The sequence below is a fragment of the Bombyx mori genome, chromosome 26 (assembly GCF_030269925.1).
Source record: "Bombyx mori chromosome 26, ASM3026992v2".
Classification (NCBI taxonomy): domain Eukaryota; kingdom Metazoa; phylum Arthropoda; class Insecta; order Lepidoptera; family Bombycidae; genus Bombyx; species Bombyx mori.
Window position 1 is genome coordinate 137,687 of NC_085132.1, and position 27,300 is coordinate 164,986.

Consider the following 27,300-nt stretch of genomic DNA (forward strand, 5'->3'; position numbering starts at 1 on the left):
CTCTATGGTATGATACCTTCGCTTCTACTGTTGGAAAATTGAACTACTAGTAGATAGGTACAATTTATGGTGCGTTGACAGTTGTATTGATCTCTACCTAGTCTGTGCAGTGCACTACTGTGCAGTTGACAGACCTTTATTTACTAAAATCCACCTAAAACCAAAATAAAATCAAAGGCAAATAATAATCAATAAGTAAATACCAGATAAAACGTACAAACCTAAGAACTTAATAAAATTCAAGAAATAGTGTACCTATTGTTTTGTATTTAACTCTTCAATTTTGTGCAGTAAAGTTCGATAACAATATAATACGACATAGTAACATACAAAGTGCACAACTCCAGGTTCTATTTTTCATAAAAGCGAACTAAAAAGCAGTCAAAGTGGCAGGCGGTGCGATGTGGCCGGAGGGGAGCAGTGGGAAGAGCTCGAGCGAGTCTGCAAAACAGCAAGAAGCCATCTTCAATGAGCTCATGCAGGAGTGCAAATACAGTGCGCCGGGGGCTCGACTCTCAGCCCGACTGCGCACTGCGCTCGAAAGGTACTTACATACTTCTTGCAAGTCTTTCCGATTGAACTGTTTATTTTTACGCTTTCATCTCAATTTGAACCTATGTTGCTTCTATGTAAAAAAAAAGTAATAAATAGTAATGGAGAGAAATAATTAGCTTATGTCATTGGAACAATGACAATGGTTGAAGAAAACAATGAAACTATGTTTAGATTGTTTTCAATTGAATAAAAATGTATTTTTAGTACTTTATTGTAAACAGAGGGGAATCATTAAATTTGATAAATAATGTTTATCATTTTTACAAAAAATAAAACTAGTTTCTATCTTTAAAATTTATAAGTATGTTGAATAAGACAAAAAGTAGGATTCTTGAAGTTTTGTTTTATTCAAATATACATTTTCTCCTATGGAGAAATTCCCCATTATCGATCAATGAAGGTGTTCCTGTTTTTATACATAAAATACATATCTCTATACTGTGTTGTAGTTGTTAAATACCTTCAAGATGTTAAATTTAATGATATGAGGTGGCCTGTGCACTCATCTGACTTATACCTCATTGAACAGGTATTGGGTGGGAAACAACAAGAATAATATTGGTGTATCAACTTGAGTATTCTTAAAAAGCAATAAAAAATCGTATTAATATTACAAAAATAGTTTAATCTATGGATCAAATTGAAACCTAAGTTTTGTTAGTCTTTACTTTAAACCATGAAAAATATTAGGAGCACAAGTATGGTGAGTTGATGTCCTTCAAGCTATACTGTGCTGCAGGATGAAGCCGGAGCAGCGGCGCGCCGTGTGCGACCGCAAGCGCGACGGGTGCGCGCCTCTGTTCGTGGCGTGCCGCCGCGGCAACGTCGAGATCGCGGAGTACCTCGTGCACGTGTGTGCCTGCGACATGGAGCTGCGCGGCCTGTACGAGGTGCCCGACGAGCGTTCCGTGCACACCGTCACGCCGCTGTGGGCCGCCGCAGTCTCCGGCAGCCTGGAGGCCGTCAAGGTGCTCGCCGAAGCCGGCGCCGACATCAACGCGGCCAGCGACAGTGGCTCCACGCCCGTGCGTTCCGCTTGTTTCATGACGCATTTGCCCGTCGTGCGATACCTCGTGCAGTGCGGCGCCGACATCCACCGCCCCAACCACAACGGCGGCACCTGCCTCATCAACTCGGTGCAGTCGGTCCGGCTGTGCGCCTTCCTGCTGGAGCACGGCGCCGCGGTGGACGCCCGCGACACTCAGCACAAGACGGTGCTGCACTACGCCATCCAGGAGCACCGCCTCGAGACCGTCCGCCTGCTGCTGGAGCACGGCGCCGACCCGCTGCTGACGTCGCGCGCCGGGGACGACGCCCTGCGCACCGCCTGCCTCAAGGGCGCGGCGCAGGTGGTGCGGCTGCTGACGTCGCGCGTGTCCTACGAGCGCGAGCGGCTGGCCGACGCGCACGAGCTGCTGGGCGCCACGCTGCTGGACGAGTTCAACGACGTGGGCGGCGCGCTGGCGGCGTGGCGGCGCGGCACGGCGCTGCGACACTCAGGCGGCGCGTACCTGCGCAAGCGGCCGGCGGCGGGCGCGGGGGGCGCGGCGGGGGGCGCGTCGCCCGCGCTGCGTGCGGCACTGCGCGGCGCTCGCGAGTGGCGCACGCCGGCCGACCTGCAGGCGCTGATGCACGACGTGGACGCGCTGCGGACGCAGGCGCTGCTGGTGACCACTAGGATCCTCGGCCCTCACCATAAGGACACCATCTTCCGGCTCATGTACAGGTACGACCAACAGTGCTTTCATGATCAGGAGTTTCTCATCGGATCTTCTCAGTGGGTCGCGATTCCGATTCCGATTCCGATGGTAGATTCAATATAGCCCAGCTCTTGCTAGGGCAAAGGTGTCCTGGCAAAGGTAAGAGCCTCTCAGGCCTAGCTCCGACAGCCCGCTTACACACCCGGCGAAACCAGTATAGCCCCTCGAGGCTACTGGTAATTAAATAGGCTAAAAAACTGCTTAATTTATCACAAATAACTAGCATAAAATAGGAATTTTACAATAACGATATATTACATTATGCTGTCCCCCGCGCCGCGATGCGCGCCGTGTGCTCGTCTCTCTACAATTGTTGACAGCTTCTAGCCTTTTTTAGGATTTTTTTTGTAAAGCCCAATACATATAAATCACTAAATTAAGTTATTATTTTTGTATCAGTACCGAAATTTCCCCTTCAGCACCATTTTAAAGACATCTCTGGCCACACGTCTTGGATGCTTCCTGGGCCACATAGCCGATGTCAGGCCCCGTCCTCACACCGCCCCGCCGCCAGCATCGTCGCGTAATAAAAGTGTTTTCACTTAAAACATGCAAAACCTCTAGGTCACACCCCACCGAGTAATGGGGCCTCCCTATAACAATGTGAGAGAATTTCATAACGTCCACCAGTACACCTATTTTGAGTTTGTTTAAAATTAAAAAAATTTCGGGAATCTAGTAACTACCATTAATACATTTCATATATCTAATTAAGTGGCTCCAAGAGTGCAATAAACCCAATATAAATTATATTAAATCTTGTATTTTTATGGTGTCCTACACATGGTATTCCTGAAGTACAGAGTGGATTGTGACGCTTGCGACCGACAGGGGCGCGTCGTACGCGGACTCGTTCCAGTACGACCGCTGCATCGAGCTGTGGACCTGGGCCCTGCAGCTGCGCGTGGAGAAGGAGTCCGTGCTGTCCGCCGACACCTGCCAGGCCGCCTGCGCCCTCACGCGCCTGCTGCTGGACGCCGCCGCCGCCCGCCTGGAGCGCCCGCCCCCGCCGCCCGCCTTCTCCAGCGTGCTGGCCGCGTACTGCCTGCTGGCCGACGACCTGCCGCGCTGCCGCCAGCTGCTGGACGTGCGGCCCTCCTTCAAGGCGCAGGCCGAGTCGTTCGACCGCGCGCTGCGCTGCGTGACGCACCTGCTGTACCTGCTGCAGCAGGCGGCGCGCACGGAGGCGGAGCGCGCGGAGCTGGCGCGGCGGGTGCGCGCGCTGGTGGAGTGCGACGTGCGGAGCGCGCACACGGGCGACACGCTGCTGCACCTGTGCGTGTCGCGGCTCAACGTGGTCCGCAGCACGTACTTCGGGGAGGAGGCGGGCGGGGGCGGCGCGGGCGCGGGGGGCGCGTTCCCGAGCGCGGCGGTGGCGCGGCTGCTGCTGCAGTGCGGCGCGGACGCGGGCACGCGCAACGAGGCGCGCTCCACGGCGCTGCACGTGGCCGCCATCCCGTACAACTTCTCGACGGAGCTGGTGGAGGCGCTGCTGGAGGGCGGCGCGCACCTGGACCAGCCCAACAAGTTCGGGGACAGCGCGCTGGAGCTGGTGGCGCTGAACCGCGGGTCGCGCGTGCGGCCGCTGCGCCACGTGACGCTGGCGTGCCGCGCCGCGCGCGTGCTGCTGGCCGCGTGCCGCGCCGCGCGCCGCCCGCCGCCCTACCGCGCGCTGCCGCACACGCTGCGGGACTTCCTGCGCCTGCACGAGCCCTAGGGCCCCACCTTGCCCGCTCTCACTATTGTACTTTGTAATGCTCAAATTATTTTATTGCCCTCCTTCGGTCGCTCCGACGAGTCACTGTACGGACCAGCACCGCTTGTATGCTTTTGTAAATAAAACTATCTTAGTTAATTCTTCTAATAAATAGTTAATATATGTAACGTAAATTGATATTAGATAATTATATTATTATATAACTCTCATTAAGTGTACGCTAGTGAGCGAGACGCGTGTCATTTGTCAAAACATGTTTTAAAATATTTATTTAGTAAATAAATTTCATCGACTTTCACTGATTTGTTTCAGAATGTCGTACTAAATTATTTGAATGGGATTGTTTTACGGTAGCGATATTAGTCAGCCATTATTGGCTCGCGGTAGTGATAAAGAAGACACGGTAGGTATAGTTGTCCGATGCGGCGTGACGTCACGGCGCCGCTCACAGATCTTTCAATAAATGGCACATGTTTAGTGGACGTTGTTTTATTTACAAACCTCACTTACATCCTACATACAAATACCGTACTGTGTTCATATTATCAATACAGTTACAGACATATATGATAATTTCACCTCTAAACCAATAATAAATTCATGAGTATTACAATAATAATATGTACTAAGGCCAGTTACTAGTTGTACTTTAATATAATGACCCCGAGCGACAGCGGCGGGAGTCTGTACAAAGATTCATTTCATTTTTAATACGCTTTTATTAGCTTCAGACGTATGTATGTTACGGAAACTTTGAACATGACTTTGACCCCCTTTAAAATGTCGAATTAATTCGAAATTTGGCATACTTATTAAAGACCGATGACAATACAATATGTATTTAAAAAATAATCATTGACAAAGTTGAAATTCAATAAAAAAATGAGAAATAAATAATAGTTTTAAAAAATTAAAAAAATACACTTTTATAGAAAATCCAATAAAAAAATTGAAAATAAATTTTAATAAATTTAAATTAAAATATTTTAAGAAAAATGATTTTATTGTAAAGAAGCGTGGGGTGCTTTTCAGGATATTATTAAAAAAGTACTGATAGCATGCACCCCACGCCCTGCTTCCGTCCTGCTCAGCGCCCGGACCCCTCGCCGTGTCGGTACCTGGAGCAGGTTCTCTGAACCTTTGTTTCTTCCGCTCATTGTCAGCTCACTACGGGTGTGAAGATCCCACAGCAGAATTGTGTAAAATAAGGTATTGCAGAAGCTTATCGACATATTATATTTTATGAATAGTTTCGGCGGCGCGACGAACGATCTGTAACAGTACATCTTATATCAGCATAAATGTTATTCAATTTGATATTTTTTGAATAAAACAAACAAACTTACTGTCCATGAACAGCGTGGAACGTGCGGTGTAGGAAGGGGCTGGATATCACCGGGCCGTGAGCGCGGTGAGCACGGTGAGCACGGTGAGCGCCGTGAGCACGGTGAGGGGGGTGAGGGGGGCGAGCGTCGCGGCGGCGCTCTTGCGGGCGATGTTCCGGTTGTGTCGGTCCACGATGTAGATGCGGCCGCCCATGCCTGCGCGGGACACGGCGGTAACAACTAACGATGTTCGCTAACGTTCAAATTCATTTTGTTCGAGATTCATATTTCGATCCTGCCTGTCGCTGCTGTCCCTGGGCCCGGGTAGCGCACATTCCGCAAGTGTATATATTTTAAGGACACGTCCTTAACACATGAACGGGTTCCATGATGAAAGCATGACATAGTGGTTAAAAAATAAATGATTACTAACGTGGGCATAATTTTCAATAATATCGTGTGCTTTGATAATTAGATATACTCATAACTATGCTATTAAATTTATTACTTAGCTAACATTTGAAGTGCGAGCAGTAGAGAGTAGAGATAGAGACCTGCGTGCGTGAAGGAGTTGTAGTACACGATGTCCGGCCACGACGAGTTCGGGGACACCGTGAGCGCGGCCGGGCTCGCCGACGCGCACTCCCACCGCAGCGACCTGTTGTACGCGCGGAACGTCACGTAGTCCGCGTCCCGCCGCCGGTCCGCCTCCTCCGCCGCGCGGCCCAGGCACAGCCCGCCCGCTGCAACACGCCAGCCCAGTTAGTCGCACGCACGCACGCACCCGCACGCACGCACGCACGCACGCACGCACCCGCACGCACGCACGCACCCGCACGCACGCACGCACCCGCACGCACGCACGCACCCGCACGCACCCGCACGCACGCACGCACGCATACCCACACCCCCCGCACATACCGGCCGTGGGCTGCAGCAGGCCGCGGCGCGAATAGTGCAGGCCGGCGAGCACGCGCACTTGTCGGAGGGCGGAGTCCGAGAGGCGCTCCAGGCCGCCGCCCTGCTCCGCCGTCACCACCAGCGGGTGGTACTCAGTGGCAGAGTGGGGCTCGTTGCCCCCGTACACCTGCACACACAATGTCCACTAAATAAATTTGTATATAAACAACAATATATAAGTTGGCTGTCACAATATAAACTCAAAAACAAGAATAATTTTTGGTGAATGTACACGTTCGCCAAAGCTAGGTCGAGGGTCGAGCGGCGCTGGGGGAGGCGCACGCACAGTCGGGATGCTGTTTGCAACAGGGAGGAAGGCAGGAATGTGTGACGTACGTAGAAGGTGTAGGTGAGTCCGCGGCGCAGCTGGATGTCGGGCGCGAGCTGCCCGTTGACGTACCAGGCGAGGGGGGGCGCGTGCCCCTCCGCGCGCCCCGCCACCCCCCGCGCGCCCCCCGCCGGCCCCACGCGGAACTGGAACACGCGCAGGGTGGGGTCGAACAGTTGCGCCACCTCCCACGGACTCGGCCGCGCCCTGCTGCCGCTGCACCACACGCATCACGCAAAACATTATTTCTTTATTATGATACCTGAATATTTAAGGTCAGCGGTAGGAGCAAACAAGCAAACAAACAAATTTTTGCGTTCCTCTAAAGGACAATGCCCATTTTGTATGGGCGTTTGGACCCCTAAAAAAAGTTGTCCTGTCATGATGGTTTTAACTTAATTTGATAGACAAAGAAATATCGTTTCATATTCAGAAAACGATTTTTATATTCTCACCCAGGTTTAAGAGAAATCTGTTTTTTTCTGCAGCTAAAATTAAGTTGTTAATTGTTTTCTTCGAAATCAATAATCGCTCTCATAATTATTTACAGTATTAAATAACTTAATTGTGGTTAATGTTGCTAGAAATAAGCCCTTACGTACATTTTATTATTATTATATCCTCATAATAATAATAAAATGAAATGAAAATCCGGAAGCCGGCAACGATATTGTTGTTGTTGTTTTTAAATTCACTAATAAGCAGGCAAAGAGCGTAACCTATACAGCCTAGTCTGTCGAAGTTATATATTTTTTATGTCAATAAAAAGCCGGTGTATCTCTTTTTATTGCTTTTTGGGAGTTTTGACGTCAACTCGACGAATACCACATTGACTGAGCATGAGTTTACGCAGACCTTTTATACACAATATTACAAATACAAATAATACAAATTACACAATAAACTATTAAAAAAACATTAAAATAAAACTTCAAGTGACGCTTCACTCGGGTTGCTGCCAAAACTCTCTGATCATATTATATATAATAAGAATAGAGTAATGGTAGGCCATTGAGATTTTTACTAATGGAATCATTAATATCTAAAAATATTAAATAAAATAACTCATGGTTTTAAGTAATAATTATCATTACAATATATAAATATTGAATTGAACAAAAATAAACTAAAAAGTCTGTGAATTATAACCATTAGCTTTTTATTTGTTGTTCAAGTCACAGAAAACTCTTTCGTTTGGCAGCATATAGGTTTACTATAAGGCTGTATGGACTAACAAGCCCTTTGCCTATTGACGAATTTAAAAACTATGGCACTAAGTTTTGGGATGTTATCAAATAAGTAATTTATTTTTTTGTAAAACAATACCTGGGCGAAAGAAATGTTGATACATAAACTAAACAACGTAAAAAATAAGGCATAGTTTTTCAAGTACAAATAGTTTAGACATAAAGTTGGCCCACTTTTGGGCATTGTCCTTTGTCCGACAGTGTAATTTATATAGCGGTATGAAGTAACTGAGTGTGTCTAGTTAAATGATAACTGAACCAATTTGGAATACAGTTTCCCTTCGGAGTACTCACATGGTGAACTTGAAACAGTCATTATCCGGCAGAGTGTTGTTGAGGCGTATGATGACATCGTGGCGCGGATATAGGCGATGGAAGGCGGGCTCCATGAGGGAGTCCAGCTTCCCCACAGCCCACACTACATAAAGGTCTCCGTCTTTTTTCCACTCTCGGTCCAGAGCCTCGTCTTCGAATCAAAATATTTAGATTAAATTGTGCAATTTCATCGAGAACATATTGTGAATAATTTTGAATGAGTAAACGTATAAACATTTGTGCCATAACGAATTCAGAATTATAAAGTTAAAGTATAGAGAAAGGTGAGATGTTACCGGGCTGCTGGTTGGTGCGGTAGGTGATGCGCGTGAGAGAGTCCTCCCGGGACGCGTACAGCAGCTGCGGGGAGTCCAGGCCGCCCACCGCCGTGTCGCGACACACGCCGCGCCACACGCCCAGCACGCGCACGCACTGCACACACGCGGGGGTGGGGGAGGTTCAGTGGGGGCGGGGGGTCGCGGGGGCCGCCGGGGGGGGGGGGGGCGCGGGGGGCTACGTACCGGCGCCACGTCCGAGATGTTGTAGTCGGTGACGAGGCCGCGCCTCTCTGCGAGGGAGTAGCGCGCGACCGCCACGTCGGCGCCGAGCATGGCGGAGCGCTCCGCCGCGCCGGAGATGCCGAACGACATGTACTCGTCCTCCTCTATCTGCACACGACACTCACTTTGTCAAAACCACATGTACGCATCACCTTAACTGATCGCCGAGAGTTTGTTCAGAGTCAGTTCAGAGTCCAAAAAATCATTCAACATTTTTTTAAATGAGAAGACACAACCAGACTTAATAAACATTTGAAACGATGATCAATCAGTTACCTGTCCCGCGAGTTCGATGGTGATCTCCCTGCCGTGGACGTTCCACGAGACCTGGAGGTCGCGGTGCAGCTGCTTGCACTGACTCAACTTGCTCCTGCACGTCACATTTATACAATATAACTAATGGAAACATTAAAACATTGTATTCACGTTATTTCATTAATTTTATTGAAACTAATTAAAATAATAGTGGGTGTTTTCCTACTATGCTGATGCCTTGAGAGGCTATTTCAGCTTCGCTCTAACGTTTGTAGATGAGCTCACGGGGCTCAAACCGGAGAGTTGCTAACACTGACCCCAGCAAGAGCAGTGCTTCGCAGAATCTACCGCTGGATCGGAAACGCGACCCACTGAGGAGATCCGGCGAGAAACTCAGTGAGCTGTGTCTATGAGTTAATTCGCTCGTCGAGTCCTTCGTCGCAAGCGACGGGTTCGACGAGGATGGTGATCGGTGCTTGTGGTGCCTAAAAGCACCGTTAATGGATCAAAATAATAGTGATTATGACATCCAAGTACAGGGGAATAATCATAGGCATATTAAAAATATTTCAAGATGACGTGAGCCAAGACCTACAACATAATGAAGTCGTCGTGGCCTAAAGGATAAGACGTCCGGTGTAATCGTATGTAGCGATGCACCGGTGTTCGAATCCCGCAGGCGGGTACCAATTATTCCATGACATACGTACTCAACAAATGTTCACAATTTACTTCCACAGTAAGGGAAAATATCATTGTGTAATAAAAAACAAACCCGCAAAATTATAATTTGCGTAATTACTAGTGGTAGGCCGCCTTGTGAGTCCGCACGGGTAGGTACCACGGCCCTGCCTATTTCTGCCGTGAAGCAGTAATGCGTTTCGGTTTGAAGAGTGGGGCGGCCGTTATAATTATACTGAAGTCTACGGGCTCCGGTAGCCATGTAAGGTGGGCTGTGTGTGTGCTGTGTGTGCTGTGGTTTACTCGTGCGGGTGCGTGACGAGGGCGGCGGGCGGCACGTTGAGTCCGTCGGGCACGAGCACGGCGCCGAGGCTGGCGCGCGCGGACGCGTCGTACACGGAGATCCAGTTCACGTCGAATATGGTCTTGCCGCCCGGGAGCTCTAGCCGCACGTCTTCGCCCTTGTACGCGCGGATTGGCTCCAGGCTGACACACAGATAATCAGATGTTTCTACATTATTTATATATTGATATGTATAATGTTAAGTTATACAGGGTGTCCCCCAAAAGGTATATGAAGCCGAAAACTGTAAATAATGTTCTACTCTAATAAACATAGTCAGAACCCTACTTCGACAAAGCAGCGCGACACGATAACCCTCTTGTCGGGACCGGCGCTAATTACTTATCCGACGCGTCGGGGCAACGCAAAGCCGCCGTCGCCCGAAACATGTCTCGGATCCTCCGGATTCACTCTCGGTGCTTTTAGACCTCTCGAGTACTAGTCACCGTCCTCGTCGATTACGACGAAGAGTTCGACGAGCGAACTAACCCATAGACACAGCCCACTGAGCTTCTCGCCGGATCTTCTCAGTGGGTCGCGTTTCCGATTCGGTGGTAGATTCTGCGACGCACTGCTCTTGCTAGGGCTAGTGTTAGCAAATTCACTCAAGTTGAGCCCATGAGTTCACCTACCCTACTGGGCGTAGCTGGAGTAGCCTCTTAGGCTCCCAGCGAATAGGTAGGCAAAAACATGTTTCCTCTTGACATATCCTTTGTGGTGAACCCCATATACAAATTAGTACAAGTATTTTTAATGGGTGTACTGACTATCCATATTCATCAGGTATTTTGAAGCCTCGTGATGAAGGCTGTGGCCCGACTCCCGTCCAAAAGTAGGCTTCTTCTCCACGGCCGTCGTATCTGAATTCTGGTATTCTGAAATCAGAAAAGTAAATTTAAGTATTGTTATATTTATGAATAATGTCCCAGTACATCAAGGTCTAAATTTCATGAACCAAAACATCTTTAACTTCACCAAAAAAGGAAACCTATGTACTTGTGAAATACAATGATATTGTCATTGAAATAAATGTGACAAAGAAAAGTGATCTAAAGTAGTAAATAAATAATAACTCTCACAATATGGTAGAAGCGTCAAGTACTCTCAGAGGTTTACTTGTCACAGCAGCAGAGGAGAATGCTGCTAGTGACTGAGGTGCTGGAGCAGAGAAATCTTCAGGTATATACACATCCCCAAATGCATTCTGTGAGTCTATATCATAAACGGCAAACCACTTGATTCGGGATATCCGCTTGCCTTCTGGAAGTGTGAGTCGTACTTCCTCATTGTAGTATCGCTCCAGGACATTGGTTCTGCAATTAATAAAGGATATGTAAATATAAAGCATATTTTACTACTCAGCTTTTAATGATTAATAATATTTTATGAATAAATAAATTTTGAATTTCACTGACTTGCCAAATTGATCAGGGATTATAAAACCCTGTGGGCCTGGCCTCCCAGAATCTCCAGCCCAGAAGAATGTGTCAACTCCAGTACCATCATAGTTAAAATTCACCAGTAATAGGGTCCAGTCATCTACAGCATACACATCACCTGATACCTGGAGTATTCAGTTTTCAATTAAATTAAATATTTTCTATTACTAGTCTTGGACAATGTGCTTTGGTTTTCCAAGGCGGAAATGTGCACTGTCAATGCTTAAGTGGCTGAGTTCATTAGGAAATAAAATAATAGAACAATCAACATTTTCAACAACCTGCCTTCAAGGCACTAAAATGGAGTTCATCTTGAAGATGGAAAAAATTAGGTTCATACAATAATCTCAAACTATTCTCAGTGGACATGTTTGTGTCAAAGAAAATAATAAGGCTGATGATTTGGTAAAAATGGGCTCTGACAAAACAATCATATATCCTGAATATGATGATGATGATGATTATAGATAGGATGAATCATGATCGCTAGGAATTATCATCTGGGACAATGGTTACCTGAAGCTCTTGTATCTCAATTCTATTGCAGGCTTATTGGAGGTGGTATTTGGAGATGAAAAGTAGAGAACAGAGGACTGATCTATCAGATCCCTAGTTCTGAACAAGACATACCTTACCTTAAGACATAACTAAGAACTATTATAATAAAGCTTAGAAACTTATAATTGGGCATTAATGACTACTGATAAAAGTGAATACATTTTTACATTTAAGTAGCTGTAAATTAAACAGGTGAAAATTGAATTGAAACACACTAGCAATTCTTTCAAATCTTGTTTGAGAAGGAAAAGTTTTGTACTCAACAAGAACAGTTGAGGCCCTTTCAATAGCTTGATACTATAATAATAAAAGTAAACTGGATATGCACTATTGATCAATTTATTCAACAACAATTCATCAATAGTGACTCAATTATAAATAAGATGATTCGAGTAATTTCAAAAAATCTATCAGGCCTTGGAATATACTGTTAAGTTGTTGGAGATTTGGCTCTATGTTTGGAGTCCAGGAAGCAGATTAGCTGTGCAATTCAATGGCACCAAGAGAACCAGTAAACAAATAGTTTAAAAAAATATTATGTACTAAATATATGTTGAATATTGTAAAAAATGATAATTTTAGTAAATATGGGTAATTTTTAAGCATATGTAAGAACGCACTCTCTACTGCAGTTACTATTTGTACCAAGACTGCAGCAACTTAATGTCAAAGCCTTGAGTTAGCGAAATACGATTTCGCCTCAAAAACATTTTAAATTATTGGCAAAATATTTACCTGGTGGTGGTAAGTATTAAACTCGCCAATAGATCGTCCTAGGTAGGGACCATTATCATCCTGCGCATAACATTCTGAAACCATTCATATTTTTGTAAAAATGCTGCATAAATAATAAAAGAGAAAGTTTATTGTTTTTGCCATTTTAACACGACTTCAACTATTATAAAATACCTTTAGCAAGTCCTATGAACAAGATGAAACCAATACATAACATCTTTATCACACTTCGTTTCACTTATGACTAATATTTTAATACTTTCTAACTTGAAGAGATTGGAACATTTCAACTTCGCAAACTTAGTTTCGTTAGTTTTGTATTCAACTTATTTCCGGTTGTTTGACAAGTTTGACATGTCGCACAGAGCCTTCGTTCTCGATTCTGCAACTTTAAGTTAGCTGTTCAAGGTTGTAGGTAGTGATTGGTTTAATTGTTTCTAAGTGGAAAACAGTCCTTTCCTATTGGACGAAAGTACACAGCTTACATACATATCATTTTTATTAAGTATTATATTTTGATGTTAGTAATCTAGTCACTTCGACTAGTAGTTCTGCTGGCTGTTTATAGATGACTCTTACATTAATTTCTTTGCTACTTGAGCAATGAAGAATCACTCTATTATTATTTTATTTAAATGTGCATGTTTTTGTTCAAGTTTGGATTCTAAGATATTAACGACTGAAGGGCAGTATTAGAAATAGCCTTTTGTAAAAACACTTCACCTCTGCCTCATCTCCGCCCCCGGTGAGCATAACGGCTTATTACACTTGGCTAAATGTAGTCGACTGAATTCAGAAGTTTTAGAGCAAGTTAGAAGCTTCTGATTATACTGTTCTAAATTCAGTTACTGAATCAATTGTCAGTTTAAACGCGACGAAGTAAGTCGTGTCGTGTGTGTAAGAGGATGGCCCCAGTATTGTCTAGACAACATTTTTTTTTTGGTTTTTGTTTATTGTTTCACAGTGACAGAAATAAATACATTTTATTCGGAAGTAAAAAACAAACTAAAAGGCCCTTACGCACGGAGAGCTATGGAACGACTGAAACCATTAAGTAACTAAATGCGATTACACCTTCCTAAATGCGTTTCTAATTAGCCCTCTAAATGATTTAGTCAGCCAGAAACCATTCTTGCTACTGAATTTAGTAGGCTAATTTAGGAGGCTTACTTAATGCTATTACACTTCACTGAATTCAGTCGACTAAATTTAGCCAAGTGTAATAAGCCTTTCACAATCCAATTGATACTTTGCCCTCATGTGTGTCGCTATGCACTTGCAATTTTGACCCACTCATCATCACGTAGATTACAGAGTGCGTTACGTTATTAATGTGTGTGTGACTTCACACTACATACGTTACTAAGATATTAATATCAATTAACCAATAATAATTAGTATTGAAGTGTGACTCTTTATAGCAAAGGCTTGCGCGGTGCCACTGAGTTCTGAGAATGTTGTTTTTAACAATATTTAATTTCGATCGTCGGCTTAGGGTGTTCGGCGCCTAATTAAAGGGTAAATATATTAAGTAAAGCTTATCTGAGCTTACAAGATCATCCACGCGAGTGCGTACTCGGGTTAATGAGCGCCGCCTAGAAATTGAACACTTGTATGAAATTAAGATGAAGTAATAATATAATTAACTTGACTTCCTTGTGTAAAAGCTCTCGAGATGTGCTTCGACGATTTTAAGATTTAATTACGAAAAGTTTCATAAGCTTCTATTACGGATTACACTATTGTGCTATTAACCTTTTTAGTGCTGAGCTTATTTTCACGTATTTTGCAGAAATTGCTAAAGGATTTTTGAAATAGTACCTTATATACCTAGTCAGGTCATAAATTCTGTCACATGTTTAATGTAAAATAATTGAAACAAGTTTATTCATTATGTAACCATTCATATACCAAAATGAACTTAACAAAACATATATTCTTATGACACTAAAGTTTATTTAAAATGACCTCCGTGATTTTGAATACAGGCCTTCAATCTGCGCGGCCAGTCGTCTATCGCAGCACGAACGAGGTCCATGTCAATATCGGCGGCTGCCTTAATCAAGGATGTCTTGAGTGACTCCAAATTGGGATGAGGCTTTGAGCACGCCTTTTCCTCCAAGTGTTGCCATATCTTGTAATCTAACGGATTCAAATCTGGACTGGAGGAGGGCCAGTCTTCGTGCCGGATGAAGTCGATTTCACGCGCCGCCAGCCAGTCTTGTGTGCTCTTCGCTCTATGAGCTGGCGCTGAATCTTGTTGGAATACCCAGTGCCTGTTATTGAACATGGTATGAAAAACAGGTTCCACAAGGTTCTTCAGGACTGTATTTTGATACACAACTGCATTCATTTTTACACCTTTCTCACAAAAATGTACCTCTGTTAAGCCCCAATAAGAAACTCCCAACCATACCATGAGCGAGGATGGAAAATGACCTCGTTGGACACGCGGAATACGGTTGCTCGCTTCTTCACTACTGTGTGCGTACACCTTATCATTTTGTTTGTTGTAGCTCTCTTCTACGGTAAAAAATTTTTCATCCGAAAAAAGAATTTCCCGATATTTTTTTCCCGCGTACCACTTCAACAAAGCGCGGCATCTCTTCAGTCTCAGGTCCATTAGACGAGCATTCAAACGATGTCCTGTTTTTCTTCGATATGCCCGAAGACCTAAGTCTTAATTTAACACCCTTTTCACCGTGGTTCTGCTTAACCCCATCTGAAGGGCCAACAGTTTCTGCTTACGTTTGGGATTTCTTTGAATTCGCGCCTTCACAGCTTTTATCACTGCTGGAGTCCTAACAGACCGAGGGCGACCACTTCTTGACCTGTCATCTACACTAGAGTCTACATTGTATCGTTTGATAGTACAAAAAACGAATCTTTTGGTTATATTCAAAATTTTCAGTATGTTAAAAATTTGAATTGGCGCGTAACCGCAACGATGCAACGCAATAACTGCAACACGGTCTTCTTTAAGCGTCCACTCCATATTTAAAAATGAGTAAAATTCTAAAAGTATACATTTTTATTTTCATGAACAATTCGAAATTCGAATTCAATAAACTTTTTTGTGGCCAGCATTCTAAAAGAAAAGCTTTTACTGTGTGACAATACTTATGACCTGACTAGGTATATACCAATACCAAATACCATTAATATAATGTAAATTGTACCTATCTAAGCAATAAAAAAATATAAAAATTTTAATTAAAAATATACGTGTGGCACTCGGGGACTGCAGCGGTAAAGCTATTTTGCATAGCAGTTTTTATGCACTTATGCAATTATAACTAGAAAATAATAATTTAATATTAAAACAATAATAAAATAAGACCGCGCTATATTTATAAACATTAACAAAAGCAAAACATTAACTGTCCCCTTCATAAGCCTTGAAAAGTCTCTCACGCGGTCTAGTGAGAGAGTTTTCATGATGCGCATGCAGTGCGACGTCACGCCGCGCGCTTATTCACAAACACTGCATAAGCGCAACGTGTGAATGTGTTGAACGCGAGCTAAATGGTAGGCGGAGTGGGGTGTTAGGTTTTATTTTCGTTACGGAATTTCTTGATTCGGTCGCCGCGATCAAAGCCCGCGATAATAGCTTAAAAATACAAAAATCAATGATAAATTCACAGCTAAATAATTTTAAATGGTTATTTCGAAAAAATATTAACTTATTAAAAACGTTCTACATGCGCGCGCTCAGTCACGTCGTTACAGGTCTATGCTTAATAATACTTAATCAAATTGCGCAAATAGCCTTGGAGAGCAAGGGCGAGGCTCTTGCTGTGAGCCTTGATATCGCGAAGGCCTTCGACAGGGTCTGGCATAGGGCACTTCTATCGAAGCTACCATCTTACGGAATCCCCGAGGGTCTCTGCAAGTGGATCGCTAGCTTTTTGGATGGGCGGAGCATCACGGTCGTTGTAGACGGTGACTGTTCTGATACCATGACCATTAACGCTGGCGTTCCACAAGGTTCGGTGCTCTCCCCCACGCTTTTCATCCTGTATATCAATGACATGCTGTCTATTGATGGCATGCATTGCTATGCGGATGACAGCACGGGGGATGCGCGATATATCGGCCATCAGAGTCTCTCTCGGAGCGCGGTGCAAGAGAGACGATCAAAACTTGTGTCTGAAGTGGAGAACTCTCTGGGGCGAGTCTCCAAATGGGGTGAATTGAACCAAGTTCAATTCAACCCGTTAAAGACACAAGTTTGCGCGTTCACTGCGAAGAAGGACCCCTTTGTCATGGCGCCGCAATTCCAAGGAGTATCCCTGCAACCTTCCGAGAGTATTGGGATACTTGGGGTCGACATTTCGAGCGATGTCCAGTTTCGGAGTCATTTGGAAGGCAAAGCCAAGTTGGCGTCCAAAATGCTGGGAGTCCTCAACAGAGCGAAGCGGTACTTCACGCCTGGACAAAGGCTTTTGCTTTATAAAGCACAAGTCCGGCCTCGCGTGGAGTACTGCTCCCATCTCTGGGCCGGGGCTCCCAAATACCAGCTTCTTCCATTTGACTCCATACAGAGGAGGGCCGTTCGGATTGTCGATAATCCCATTCTCACGGATCGTTTGGAGCCTCTGGGTCTGCGGAGGGACTTCGGTTCCCTCTGTATTTTGTACCGTATGTTCCATGGGGAGTGCTCTGAGGAGTTGTTCGAGATGATACCGGCATCTCGTTTCTACCATCGCACCGCCCGCCACCGGAGTAGAGTTCATCCATACTACCTGGAGCCACTGCGGTCATCCACAGTGCGTTTCCAGAGATCTTTTTTGCCACGTACCATCCGGCTATGGAATGAGCTCCCCTCCACGGTGTTTCCTGAGCGCTATGACATGTCCTTCTTCAAACGAGGCTTGTGGAGAGTATTAAGCGGTAGGCAGCGGCTTGGCTCTGCCCCTGGCATTGCTGAAGTCCATGGGCGACGGTAACCACTCACCATCAGGTGGGCCGTATGCTCGTCTGCCTACAAGGGCAATAAAAAAAAAAAAAAAATAGTCGGTGTTCCGATCGACATTTTATACGCATTAACAGAGTCGATCTATCGACGGTTCGCGCTCAAGCGGTTAATAACTGGAGTGTGTTTACAGTTTACCCACGCAAACACACACACACACACACGCGTGCGTTTAGTTGAATTAGATTTTTTTGGTTTTTGACAGTTAATTTTTTTATTTTTTATTGCTTAGATGTGTGGACGAGCTCACAGCCCACCTGGTGTTAAGTGGTAACTGGAGCCCATGGACATCTACAAAGTAAATGCGCCACCCACCTTGAGATATAAGTTCTAAGGTCTCAAGTACCTATACTTACAACGGCTGCCCCACCTTTCAAACCGAAACGCATTACTGCTTCACGGCAGAAATAGGCGGGGTGGTGGTACCTACCCGTGCGGACTCACAAGAGGTCCTACCACCAGTAATTACCCAAATTATAATTTTGTGGGTTTCATTTTTATTACACGATGCTATTCCTTCGTCATGGAAGTCAATCATGAACGTTTGTTGAGTACGTATTTCGTTAGAAAACTTGGTATCCGCCTGGTATTCGAACATCGGTACATCGCTCAACATGAATGCACTGGACGACTTATCCTTTAGGCCACAACGACTTCAAAGGACTTGTAATTCACATTTTTTTTTTTTAAGTGATCTATGGCCATACCTCTTGCAGTAGGAGCACCAGGCTGTGCAGCCGACCGAGCGTAATATCAACATTAATAAAAATGTATTATATATTCCAGGAGTCTCCCGAGCAGTCTCACGGCCCGACGATGGCGGTCGCTGCTTTGCGACGTCATCGTCTACGTGGTCGGATACTGTCATGGCGCCACCAGGCTCACGTCGTGGCATCGTTCCATTATAACATTGCGCGCTTACTCAAGCTCCCTCATTTGGCAAACAATGAATAGAAGGGCCAGATAAATTAGTCTGCTCCGAGTATAGAGCGACCCTTCGCAGTGACCGGCTCTTTCACTTACGAGTAGTTTTCCTTAATAACTAGTACCTTTACGGTTCAGTCGGTCTAGTTGCCGCGTCGAATGCTACTCAGACGCACTCATATCACAGTTAGATTAAACCGTAAAAATATTTTTAATTGTACAGTAGTGTACAGCTCGCTTAACTCGATGTAGACTAGTTCACCGTCGTGCAGGCTGCGATCCAAGCAACTATGGATGCCGGAAATAGATACTTTCGAATCTTTGATGAAGAATTTTCTTAATTATTATTATTTCATAAACCATCGAGATAGTATTTTGGTTACGCCTTGAAAAATATTGAGAATGTTTTTTTATTTTTTTTATTGCTTAGATGGGTGGACGACCTCACAGCCCACCTAGTGTTAAGTGGTTACTGGATCCCATAAACATTTAATTAAACATTAAATGCGCCACCCACCTTGAGATTTCAGTTCTAAGGTTTCAGTATAGTTACAACGGCTGCCCCACCCTTCAAACCGAAATACATTACTGCTTCGCGGCAGAAATAGGCAGAGCGGTGGTACCTACCCGTGCGGCTCACAAGAGGTCCCACCACCAGAGATTTTGTAAATATTACCTGGTCAGTAAAAAAATAAATACTGAAAATAATTTCTGTGGCGAAAGGGCTTAACAGCATGGTCTGTTCGTAAGTTACAAATATCTGATTGATATTCGATTGTATTAGTGAATGCGAGCGATGCTGACGGTCCAGGTCGTGGAGAGGCGCGAGGAGCCCACGCTGGTCCGGCGGAGATGTGCAACTGTTGCATAACGACGTGTGACAGCAAAAGCTCGGCGGAGGCGCGCGCGCCTGCAGTCGGTCGCGAGCGCACGGCCACAGCACACGCCGCTCTCTGCTGTCAGCCGACTACACCGCCTACACCCACTACACCGACTACACTGTCTACTGAGTGTCCCGGGATGGGGTCGAGGAGCATCGCGCTGCTGCTGGCGCTCGGTGAGTTCGCAAGTGTCGCACATTGTACACAGCCTGCTGGCATCGCTACTGTCATCGAGCTTCATGTGGGTTTTATTTGATGTCCTTTAATATGAAACGTGTCCATGGATTTTAGGAGTCTTACCGACTGCTCACTTCTCACCATCTTCATGTTGGTTCATAATATTAATTTGTTCTTTTTTTTTTTTTTTTTTCAAAACATGCACAAGTTTTATTTGCGTACAGTTACATAATAATAATACAGCTCTAATTTCGGTTCGATTTAAATACATTCAATAATATTGTATACAAACACACAAGCAACAGCTTAGTAATAATTATAAAAATATATTAATAGTGTTTTATTGAACCAGTAAAATAGCTTTAAAAAAGCATTCGTAATAATGGACGACGTGAACCAATTAGAAACTTTCATCAATAAAAAACACAATAGAGTCGGTCATGCGTCTCTATGCGGTCTCTAGCTACTCTACAGCTGGTCGGTCGCTTGTTTCAAAGAACGTCGTTGTAATCCATGATTGTTTAGTCCGACTCTACAGTTGGTTACTGTAAAGTGCGTGTGTGCCCGCTCCACCAGGGATGGTGCCGCCTGCAGAAGCAAACTCTACGAGCGTGTGTGGAGGAACACTCCCCGAGCATAGGAGCATGTTAATTTGCTTTAGTGCAACACGATGGCAAGTTATCCAAAACAGATTATATTGAAATCATATTTTAGAACCAACGGTCAGCTTGATGTCGGTTCTCCATGCTGACGGCAACCTCTCGATCATGATCTGATCAATGAAAAGTAACCAAGTAACGTGACTTTAGTCGAGGTCCTCGGACGGGCAGTACGGATTATCTGACGTTGCATTTGATTTGCAGTATGTAAGTCTAATGAAGCGAGGGTGGTGTGTGCGCTGCGCGGAGAGAACTGGCCCTCGACTGTTTCGTAAATGTTGTGTTGACCGCCTGACCATGGCTTCGTATTATCTTATTTTTTTTTGTTCGTAAAACGTGATCTAGTTTTTGACCGCGAACCGACTGGATGAGTTTTCGAAATATCACGAATTAACCAAAATAAAGTTGATATGATCGACTGTTGATGCTGATTCTTAAAATGATTATTCTCAATTAGTTCAGCGGCAGAAGGTTCTCGTGAAGAGTGTATTAAAGCCTACGCGCATCGATGTCACGGCCCGTCCGCTACATATCAGTACTCTGATTAATTTGAGAATTCGTTCGCAAGTCAGATGCCAACATTTTAGGGGAAACTATTCTCAATAGCGCCTTACCGTTCAATGTAGCTGTAGGTACATCTGCACATTTATGTTGGTTTTCTAACAAAATATGTGTCTATAATGAAGAATAATTCATTGTTCATCTTGCTTTTCCATTGCGAAAGACGTTCGTCGGCATATTGGATACACGCTCGTACTAAGTATAACATTATGAACAAAAGTGAATAATTCCCGCAGGATCGAACCCCGACACGCGATGCTCGCGGTGTATGTGTCGGCGGACTGGTTCGGTCCTGTGGTTCACGGACAACAAGCACGACGAGATACGCTAGGAGCAAGGTGCTGGCGCCGGCGCGGGCGCGGAATGTAGGCGCCGCGGTCCTCGACTGTGGTACAAGTAACAAACAACCATTGTGTTTGTTTGCGTTGAGTAGCCGCGGTGAGGGTGGCGGCCTTAGACGACTTGTCGCAGTTAACTGTATTTTTGGTTAATACCTACCTTACTACTTACCTATTGTTATTATTGTTAAAGTAACAGTTTATACCCTTAAGTACATTTACATAATATATAATACATTCATCATCAAAACCCTTTAACGTAATGTCCAAGTTTAATTGTGGTGGCCTACAATTGAATAACTGTATTTCAAGTATATTCAATTTTACATTCAATATATTTAATAAAGCTAAACTGAAATACAATACTCAAAGATTGTTTAAACACTAAAGACAAGTAGAATCGGTTGTTTGTAATGAACATTACAAACTTAGACATCATTTTATTGCAATAATTTATCCTCTCCCTTATAAATCAGTAAGTTGTAAATTTGCCAATAGTTGGTAAGCACAGCAAAGCGTCCGGAGCCACATGCGATGACACAATCAACTTAAACAAATTAAAGAAGCTGCACATCGACTGCGTCGTTCTCATGACATTAAAGAAGAATTTCGATCTTCGCTTCAACATTAATCATGTTATTGTTTCCTATAGAAGACAAACTAACATTTTTATAAATTGATTTCCTTCATGGAAACTAATGTAGTATAAACATCAAATGCGCATGTGGATTTTTAGTTAATCGATTTATCGACTCGACATTTCGACATCGATATTTTTATAAATATCTTTAATTCTATCAATCAAAGTATGCACCCATGGTGTCGAAGCATCTCTGCCAGTGCAGGCATGCTTTTTAAATCCAAGTTAAGCTAATTGTGGCGAACGGGAGCCAACAAACTCTTCAAAAGGAATTTTGTCTTGCCTTTCGGGTTATGACTTTTTATGCCTTCCCAAAAGTTGGGAGCCGTTAGTGAGGTATTGCTACCGCGACCGAACTTGTAGCACGTGCTTAATCGCATTTTTATCGTGTCCATATTGATGAAGAAGATACAAATGTAGTGAAAACAATAGACTAATAATTAAAGAAAAAGAGAATTTAGAATGTATAGCCATATAACGAAACATAAATTACGTTTGAAATAACTAGTACTATAAGACGGCAACTTGTTCAATCTATCATAAATGGAGAAAGCTGTATGTATGTATTTGGTATTAAATAAGGCAAACGTGACAGATCAGTTACAAAAATACATATCAATTGGTGGTTTATCGGATAAGTAGCTTTTTCCCCCCGGGAATTGGCAGTGTTTCATTAATTCTAAATTTAACACGGCTGATATCGAGAGTCACCTATATGTACTCGTAGTAGAATCCAGCATCCAGGTTGTGCGAGTGACGTCTGCGCCCCGGCGTCCACTCACGACTAGGTGCGCCTTGAGCCCGTTCATATATAAAGTGAGAGAAGCATTTTTTTGACTTGAAGAATCCAATGTGGGTCGAACGCGGTGAGCATTGCACAGACGAGCGCGAGTATGTAACGTTAGCTCACGGCCTGGTTGTCGCCGCAGTCACGCCACTCTTTGTGCTTGTTCAATTTGTGTGTCAGATTAGCGAGATTATACTCGTAATGTACCCATCCGAGAGATTTGATCTCATTCCAACTTTCATGTGTGTTTCGTAAATGTTTTGTTACGGGCTCACGGCTGGAACGTACATATGTACATACATACTCGTGTGCTGTGTACGTGCGTCATATTCACTTGGGTTCCCATGTGCTGACGGCACGGGCAGCGGTGGAATAGTCACACGATTTAACTTGACTATTCTCCTAGCTGACAAAAGGCGTCATGAATAATTCGCAGTACAGTAATTGGGAACGATATCTTAAGTCAAATAATTTGATTTGCACAGTTTACGAAACGTGCGCACCGCGCCGGTCATCTCTCTCTGCGAGCTGCGGCCGCGGGCGACTGGGAGACCAGCCTTGACTTGCCCGTTCCACTCGACTCAAAGGTCAAGCCATTACAGTGGACCATCACTTGTGGTTCGGTTGGATATAATCTATCTACTGTTCTTATGTAACAGAAGAGACTGTGCATTCGACATATTTACAAATGTAATTGTGAAATAGTGACTGGACTTTTTTGTCCAAATATCGAAGATTATCAAATTATTTGTCTGATTGTTTGTTTGGTTGTTTATCTTTAGTTCCAAGATCGTCTTCATTTATTTTACAAACGATCGATACTAATGAAATTCTTACGATTAGGAGCACGATATCTAATGTGTACTAGGAACTGCCTATTTCTGCTGTGAAGCAGTAATGCGTTTCGGCTTGAAGGGTAGGGCAGCCGTTGTTTTTTTTTATTTTTTTTATTGCCCTTGTAGGCAGACGAGCATACGGCCCACCTGATGGTGAGTGGTTACCGTCGCTCATGGACTTCAGCAATGCCAGGGGCAGAGCCAAGCCGCTGCCTACCGCTTAATACTCTCCATAAGCCTCGTCTGAAGAAGGACATGTCATAGCGCTCGGGAAACACCGTGGAGGGGAGCTCATTCCATAGCCGGATGGTACGTGGCAAAAAAGATCTCTGGAAGCGCACTGTGGATGACCGCAGTGGCTCCAGGTAGTATGGAAAACTATACTTGTAACTATACTTGAGACCTTAGAACTTATATCTCAAGATGGGTGGTGCATTTACGTTGTAGATGTCTATGGGCTCCAGTAACCACTTAACACCAGGTGGGCTGTGAGCTCGTCCACCCATTTAAGCAATAAAAAAATAATAAAAAAAACTGCTCTAAACTGTACGTACGGGGATGGAAGCCGCATACGATAATATCAATAAATGATGCTTGTTGCACACCAAACAGGGGCATAGGTGTAGGGTATGAGATGGGACTCGATTTCACAGGCATTCTTCCTACTTAAGTTGTATTTAACGCGAGTAGACTATTTCTCGAATCAAGTTGATGATTTAAACTACATACACAGTACGGTGAGTGCGGGCGGCTGTCGATTGCCCCTAGTACGTCGTCAGCGCTGGGAGGCGAGGTCGCCCTGAGCGCGCGCAGACGTCGCTCCAGCTCGCAGATTCATTGTCATCAACCTTCTCTTCGTCTTGGTGTTACAATAACAATCTATTGACTTTTAACTGATAGTTGAAGCAATTATTGGTTGATTAAATTATGTACTTTTACATCTTTGGAATGGCGTCTGCTTCAGACAGTCGAGTATCCGAAAATCATTATTTCATACTTTTATACAAGCGTAGAAAGTTTGTTTTCAGTAACGAAGTTGATAGGCATCGAACTATAAAAATTATTATTAAAAAACCAGTAAAATTCAGCGTCACAACCAGGTCTCAATTTGCATAGCCCTTATCTCTCGGGCATACCCTCGTACAGTTTCACGCGTATGTGGTGCGGTACACACTACTCCACTCAATATGGAACAAAACGCTTCCTCTCGTGCCGCGGACAGCTGTCGGATTAGCATTTCATGACATTTGATGAGTTCGGTTCGTGCCAAAAAATTATATTATGAATGTTGATACATTCCGGCATATATAACTAGTCTGGCCATAAATACTGTTACATAAAAACTTTTCTTTTTTTTTCAACTTTTTAATTATTTTGAATTTGGAACTCGTATATTTTATTATTTTTAATACTTTTTCGATTTAGCGCCATTTCACATATTTTTTCGTGTTCATTATCAAATTACATATAGAATGGCGTGTTAAAGAAAATAGGATTGCAGTGATCGCCTTGCACAAAGTGGGTACGGAGCCGTCGGTCATATTCTAGACACTTCAAAAGCTCGGTATCAGCCGCTTTCGCCGCAGTTCGTATATAGTACTATCAACAGATACAACAACACTTCGTCTGTCGAAGACCAGACAAGATCGGGGCGGCCGCGTGCTGTTAGAACTACAAAAGCTGTTAAAGCTAAAACAAGACCTGAAGCTCGGTGCTTATCCTCAATATACAGGATTTGCCCTAAATCAATCTTTACAATTAAAGAGAATGGATCGATCAAAACGCCTTGTAGCGATATGAAGGTGGAAGGCACAGAAATATTCTTTTTACCGATGAAAAATTTTTCACGATTGAAGAACATTACAATAAGCAAAATGATAAAGTGTACGCTCACAGTTCTAAAGAAGCTTTTCAAGTGGTCGGAAAGGTACAACGTGGTCATCATCCTGCGTCAGTGATAATTTGGTAGGAGCGTGTCTTATCAAGGAGTCACAAAACTACATTTTTTGAAAAAGGACTTGAAACAGGAGTGAAAACTTCAACCAAATTGTATTCTTGGATCATGTTATGAAACCTCTCAGCAATACACTTTTTAAAAAAATACCGTGGACTTTCTAGCAGGACTCTGCACCTGGTCATAAGACACGAACTACTCAAGCCTGGCTTGAAACCAACGTTTCGGACTTTATAAGAGCTGAAGACTGGACCTCATCTAGCTCAGACCTCAACCCTTTAGATTTCAAATTGTCAATGATCAGTTTTACAGGACATTTTACTGGTGGTAGGACCTCTTGTGAGTTCGCGCGGGTAGGTACCACCACCCTGCCTATTTCTGCCGTGAAGCAGTAATGCGTTTCGGTTTGAAGGGTGGGGCAGCCGTTGTAACTATAATTGAGACCTTACAACTTATATCTCAAGGTGGGTGGCGCATTTACGTTGTAGATGTCTATGGGCCCCAGTAACCACTTAACACCAGGTGGTCTGTGAACTCGTCCACTCATCTAAGCAATAAAAAAAAAAAAAAAAACATGGCCTACTCAAGACAACGGCGACACCGAGTCTCTTAAAAAATCTATGGAGCAAAGATAAGGCGTATGGGAGTTGTGTAAAGAGTCACCTTGTTGCGAAGATAGAGCTGCCTCGGTTTGCAGTGCACGGTCAAGTACCAGCCGAGGATAAGCTGTTTTAAAGTCGTGCTTTAAAACGGCTTATAAGCAGTGTTTAATACAAGCTTTTTGTAACAGATTGATACAGATCACACACCGTCTGTCTTAGTGCACGTCTGACTCAGAATCTGCAGTGTTACGAGGGATCGGTGCTCTCCCATTAGCCGCTACTTTATAACATAATGTATTAATGATTAAATTTTGAAAATGACTACTTATACAAGTATGTATTCATTATAAGCCCGTAGCGTTGAGTGACGCGCGGGGTCGCTCGGCCGGCGGCGACGCGGCGACTCAGCACTTACTGCCTGCCACTGCTCCAATAAGAAAACAGTGAACAACTATTAGTTGTGAAAGTTTTGCGGTTTCACTTTTAATACTCCAAGAAAACGTTCAATGAGAGAAACTTTGAACTGTTGCGCGCTGGTCTGTACAAGAACATAAGCTACAGCAGCTCGTACTTGTGTGCCCACCCCGCACACTCACAGGAGTCACAGAGCGCGGCGCCGGACCTCTAGCACAACTCACATATTATTAGAAATTGAATTGCTCATAACATTACAAAGTATTTACTAACCCGGTTGAGCTTAAACTCGTTTCATTCCTAACAAAAAATAATAATAAACGAAACATAATCGTTTGAATAAAAAACATAAAGAACAATAAGTACTGTGATGAGAGGGCGGCGGCTGTGAACTGTGACCTTATGGTCGCGTCGCTCGCCGCCGCGGCCTGCCGTGCTGATGTTGCTATACATATTCACGTTTTAGTGTTGTTAGTTGCGCGGGACCTGTGCGCCGACGTGTCTGGAACCGCAGCCAGTACTTCATTAGCTGATTCTCGCGATATTTAACCTGTTGTTTATCTGGCGACCTTAACCCAGTAGCGCTCCCGTGAGCGGAGACCCATGCATCAATACATACTGTACTGTACTGTACTGCACGCGCACTAAGGTACATACAATACATATTTGCACGAGGATCATTTTGAAATTATACGTTCGATCGATCTTAGTTGATTTCAGACTTATTTACCAAAATAATCATAATTATCTGAATAAATATTGTTGAACTAGCTG

At 44.1% G+C, this 27,300-nt stretch overlaps 3 protein-coding genes across 6 annotated transcripts in view; 2 read left to right on the plus strand and 1 right to left on the minus strand.

Moving 5' to 3' along the window:
- The first annotated feature begins 1 nt into the window (after position 1).
- On the plus strand, positions 2–4,509 carry LOC101743656 (protein fem-1 homolog A). Its single transcript, XM_038020562.2, has 3 exons — positions 2–544; positions 1,295–2,281; positions 3,147–4,509. The coding sequence occupies exons 1-3, from the start codon at positions 402–404 to the stop codon at positions 4,030–4,032; spliced, it is 2,016 nt and encodes a 671-aa protein (XP_037876490.1). The 5' UTR covers positions 2–401; the 3' UTR covers positions 4,033–4,509.
- On the minus strand, positions 4,506–13,164 carry LOC101743806 (protein Skeletor, isoforms B/C). The gene is made up of 15 exons (XM_038020560.2): positions 12,953–13,164; positions 12,779–12,852; positions 11,462–11,610; positions 11,126–11,359; positions 10,814–10,921; positions 10,007–10,189; positions 9,044–9,137; positions 8,729–8,875; positions 8,504–8,639; positions 8,187–8,358; positions 6,654–6,861; positions 6,279–6,444; positions 5,912–6,100; positions 5,379–5,573; positions 4,506–5,304 (listed from the first exon to the last, which is right to left on the minus strand). Exons 1-14 carry the CDS (start codon positions 12,993–12,995, stop codon positions 5,425–5,427), a joined length of 2,052 nt encoding a protein of 683 aa, XP_037876488.1. The 5' UTR covers positions 12,996–13,164; the 3' UTR covers positions 4,506–5,304; positions 5,379–5,424.
- A 6,350-nt stretch (positions 13,165–19,514) lies between these two features.
- Positions 19,515–27,300, plus strand: part of LOC101743955 (protein Skeletor, isoforms B/C) — a 61,072-nt gene continuing 53,286 nt past the window's right edge. For all 4 annotated transcript variants that reach the window (XM_012696208.4, XM_012696209.4, XM_038020587.2 and 1 more), the window contains exon 1: positions 19,515–19,734. In XM_012696208.4, the coding sequence (XP_012551662.2) occupies positions 19,530–19,734 (205 nt within the window). In that variant the 5' untranslated portion in view covers positions 19,515–19,529. The remainder of the gene's footprint in view (positions 19,735–27,300) is intronic.

What these genes read in the sequence shown, in the direction of transcription:
- LOC101743656 (XM_038020562.2), top strand. Translation starts at nt 402, where the DNA reads ATGTGGCCGGAGGGGAGCAGTGGGAAGAGCTCGAGCGAGTCTGCAAAA. An exon ending in CTGCGCACTGCGCTCGAAAG is followed by an intron (nt 545 to 1,294) that starts GTACTTACATAC and finishes ACTGTGCTGCAG; the next exon opens with GATGAAGCCGGAGCAGCGGC. An exon ending in ATCTTCCGGCTCATGTACAG is followed by an intron (nt 2,282 to 3,146) that starts GTACGACCAACA and finishes TGCGACCGACAG; the next exon opens with GGGCGCGTCGTACGCGGACT.
- LOC101743806 (XM_038020560.2), bottom strand. Translation starts at nt 12,995, where the DNA reads ATGTTATGTATTGGTTTCATCTTGTTCATAGGACTTGCTAAAG. An exon ending in ACATCTCGGACGTGGCGCCG is followed by an intron (nt 8,640 to 8,728) that starts GTACGTAGCCCC and finishes GCGTGTGTGCAG; the next exon opens with TGCGTGCGCGTGCTGGGCGT. An exon ending in GACTGTTTCAAGTTCACCAT is followed by an intron (nt 6,862 to 8,186) that starts GTGAGTACTCCG and finishes CGTGTGGTGCAG; the next exon opens with CGGCAGCAGGGCGCGGCCGA.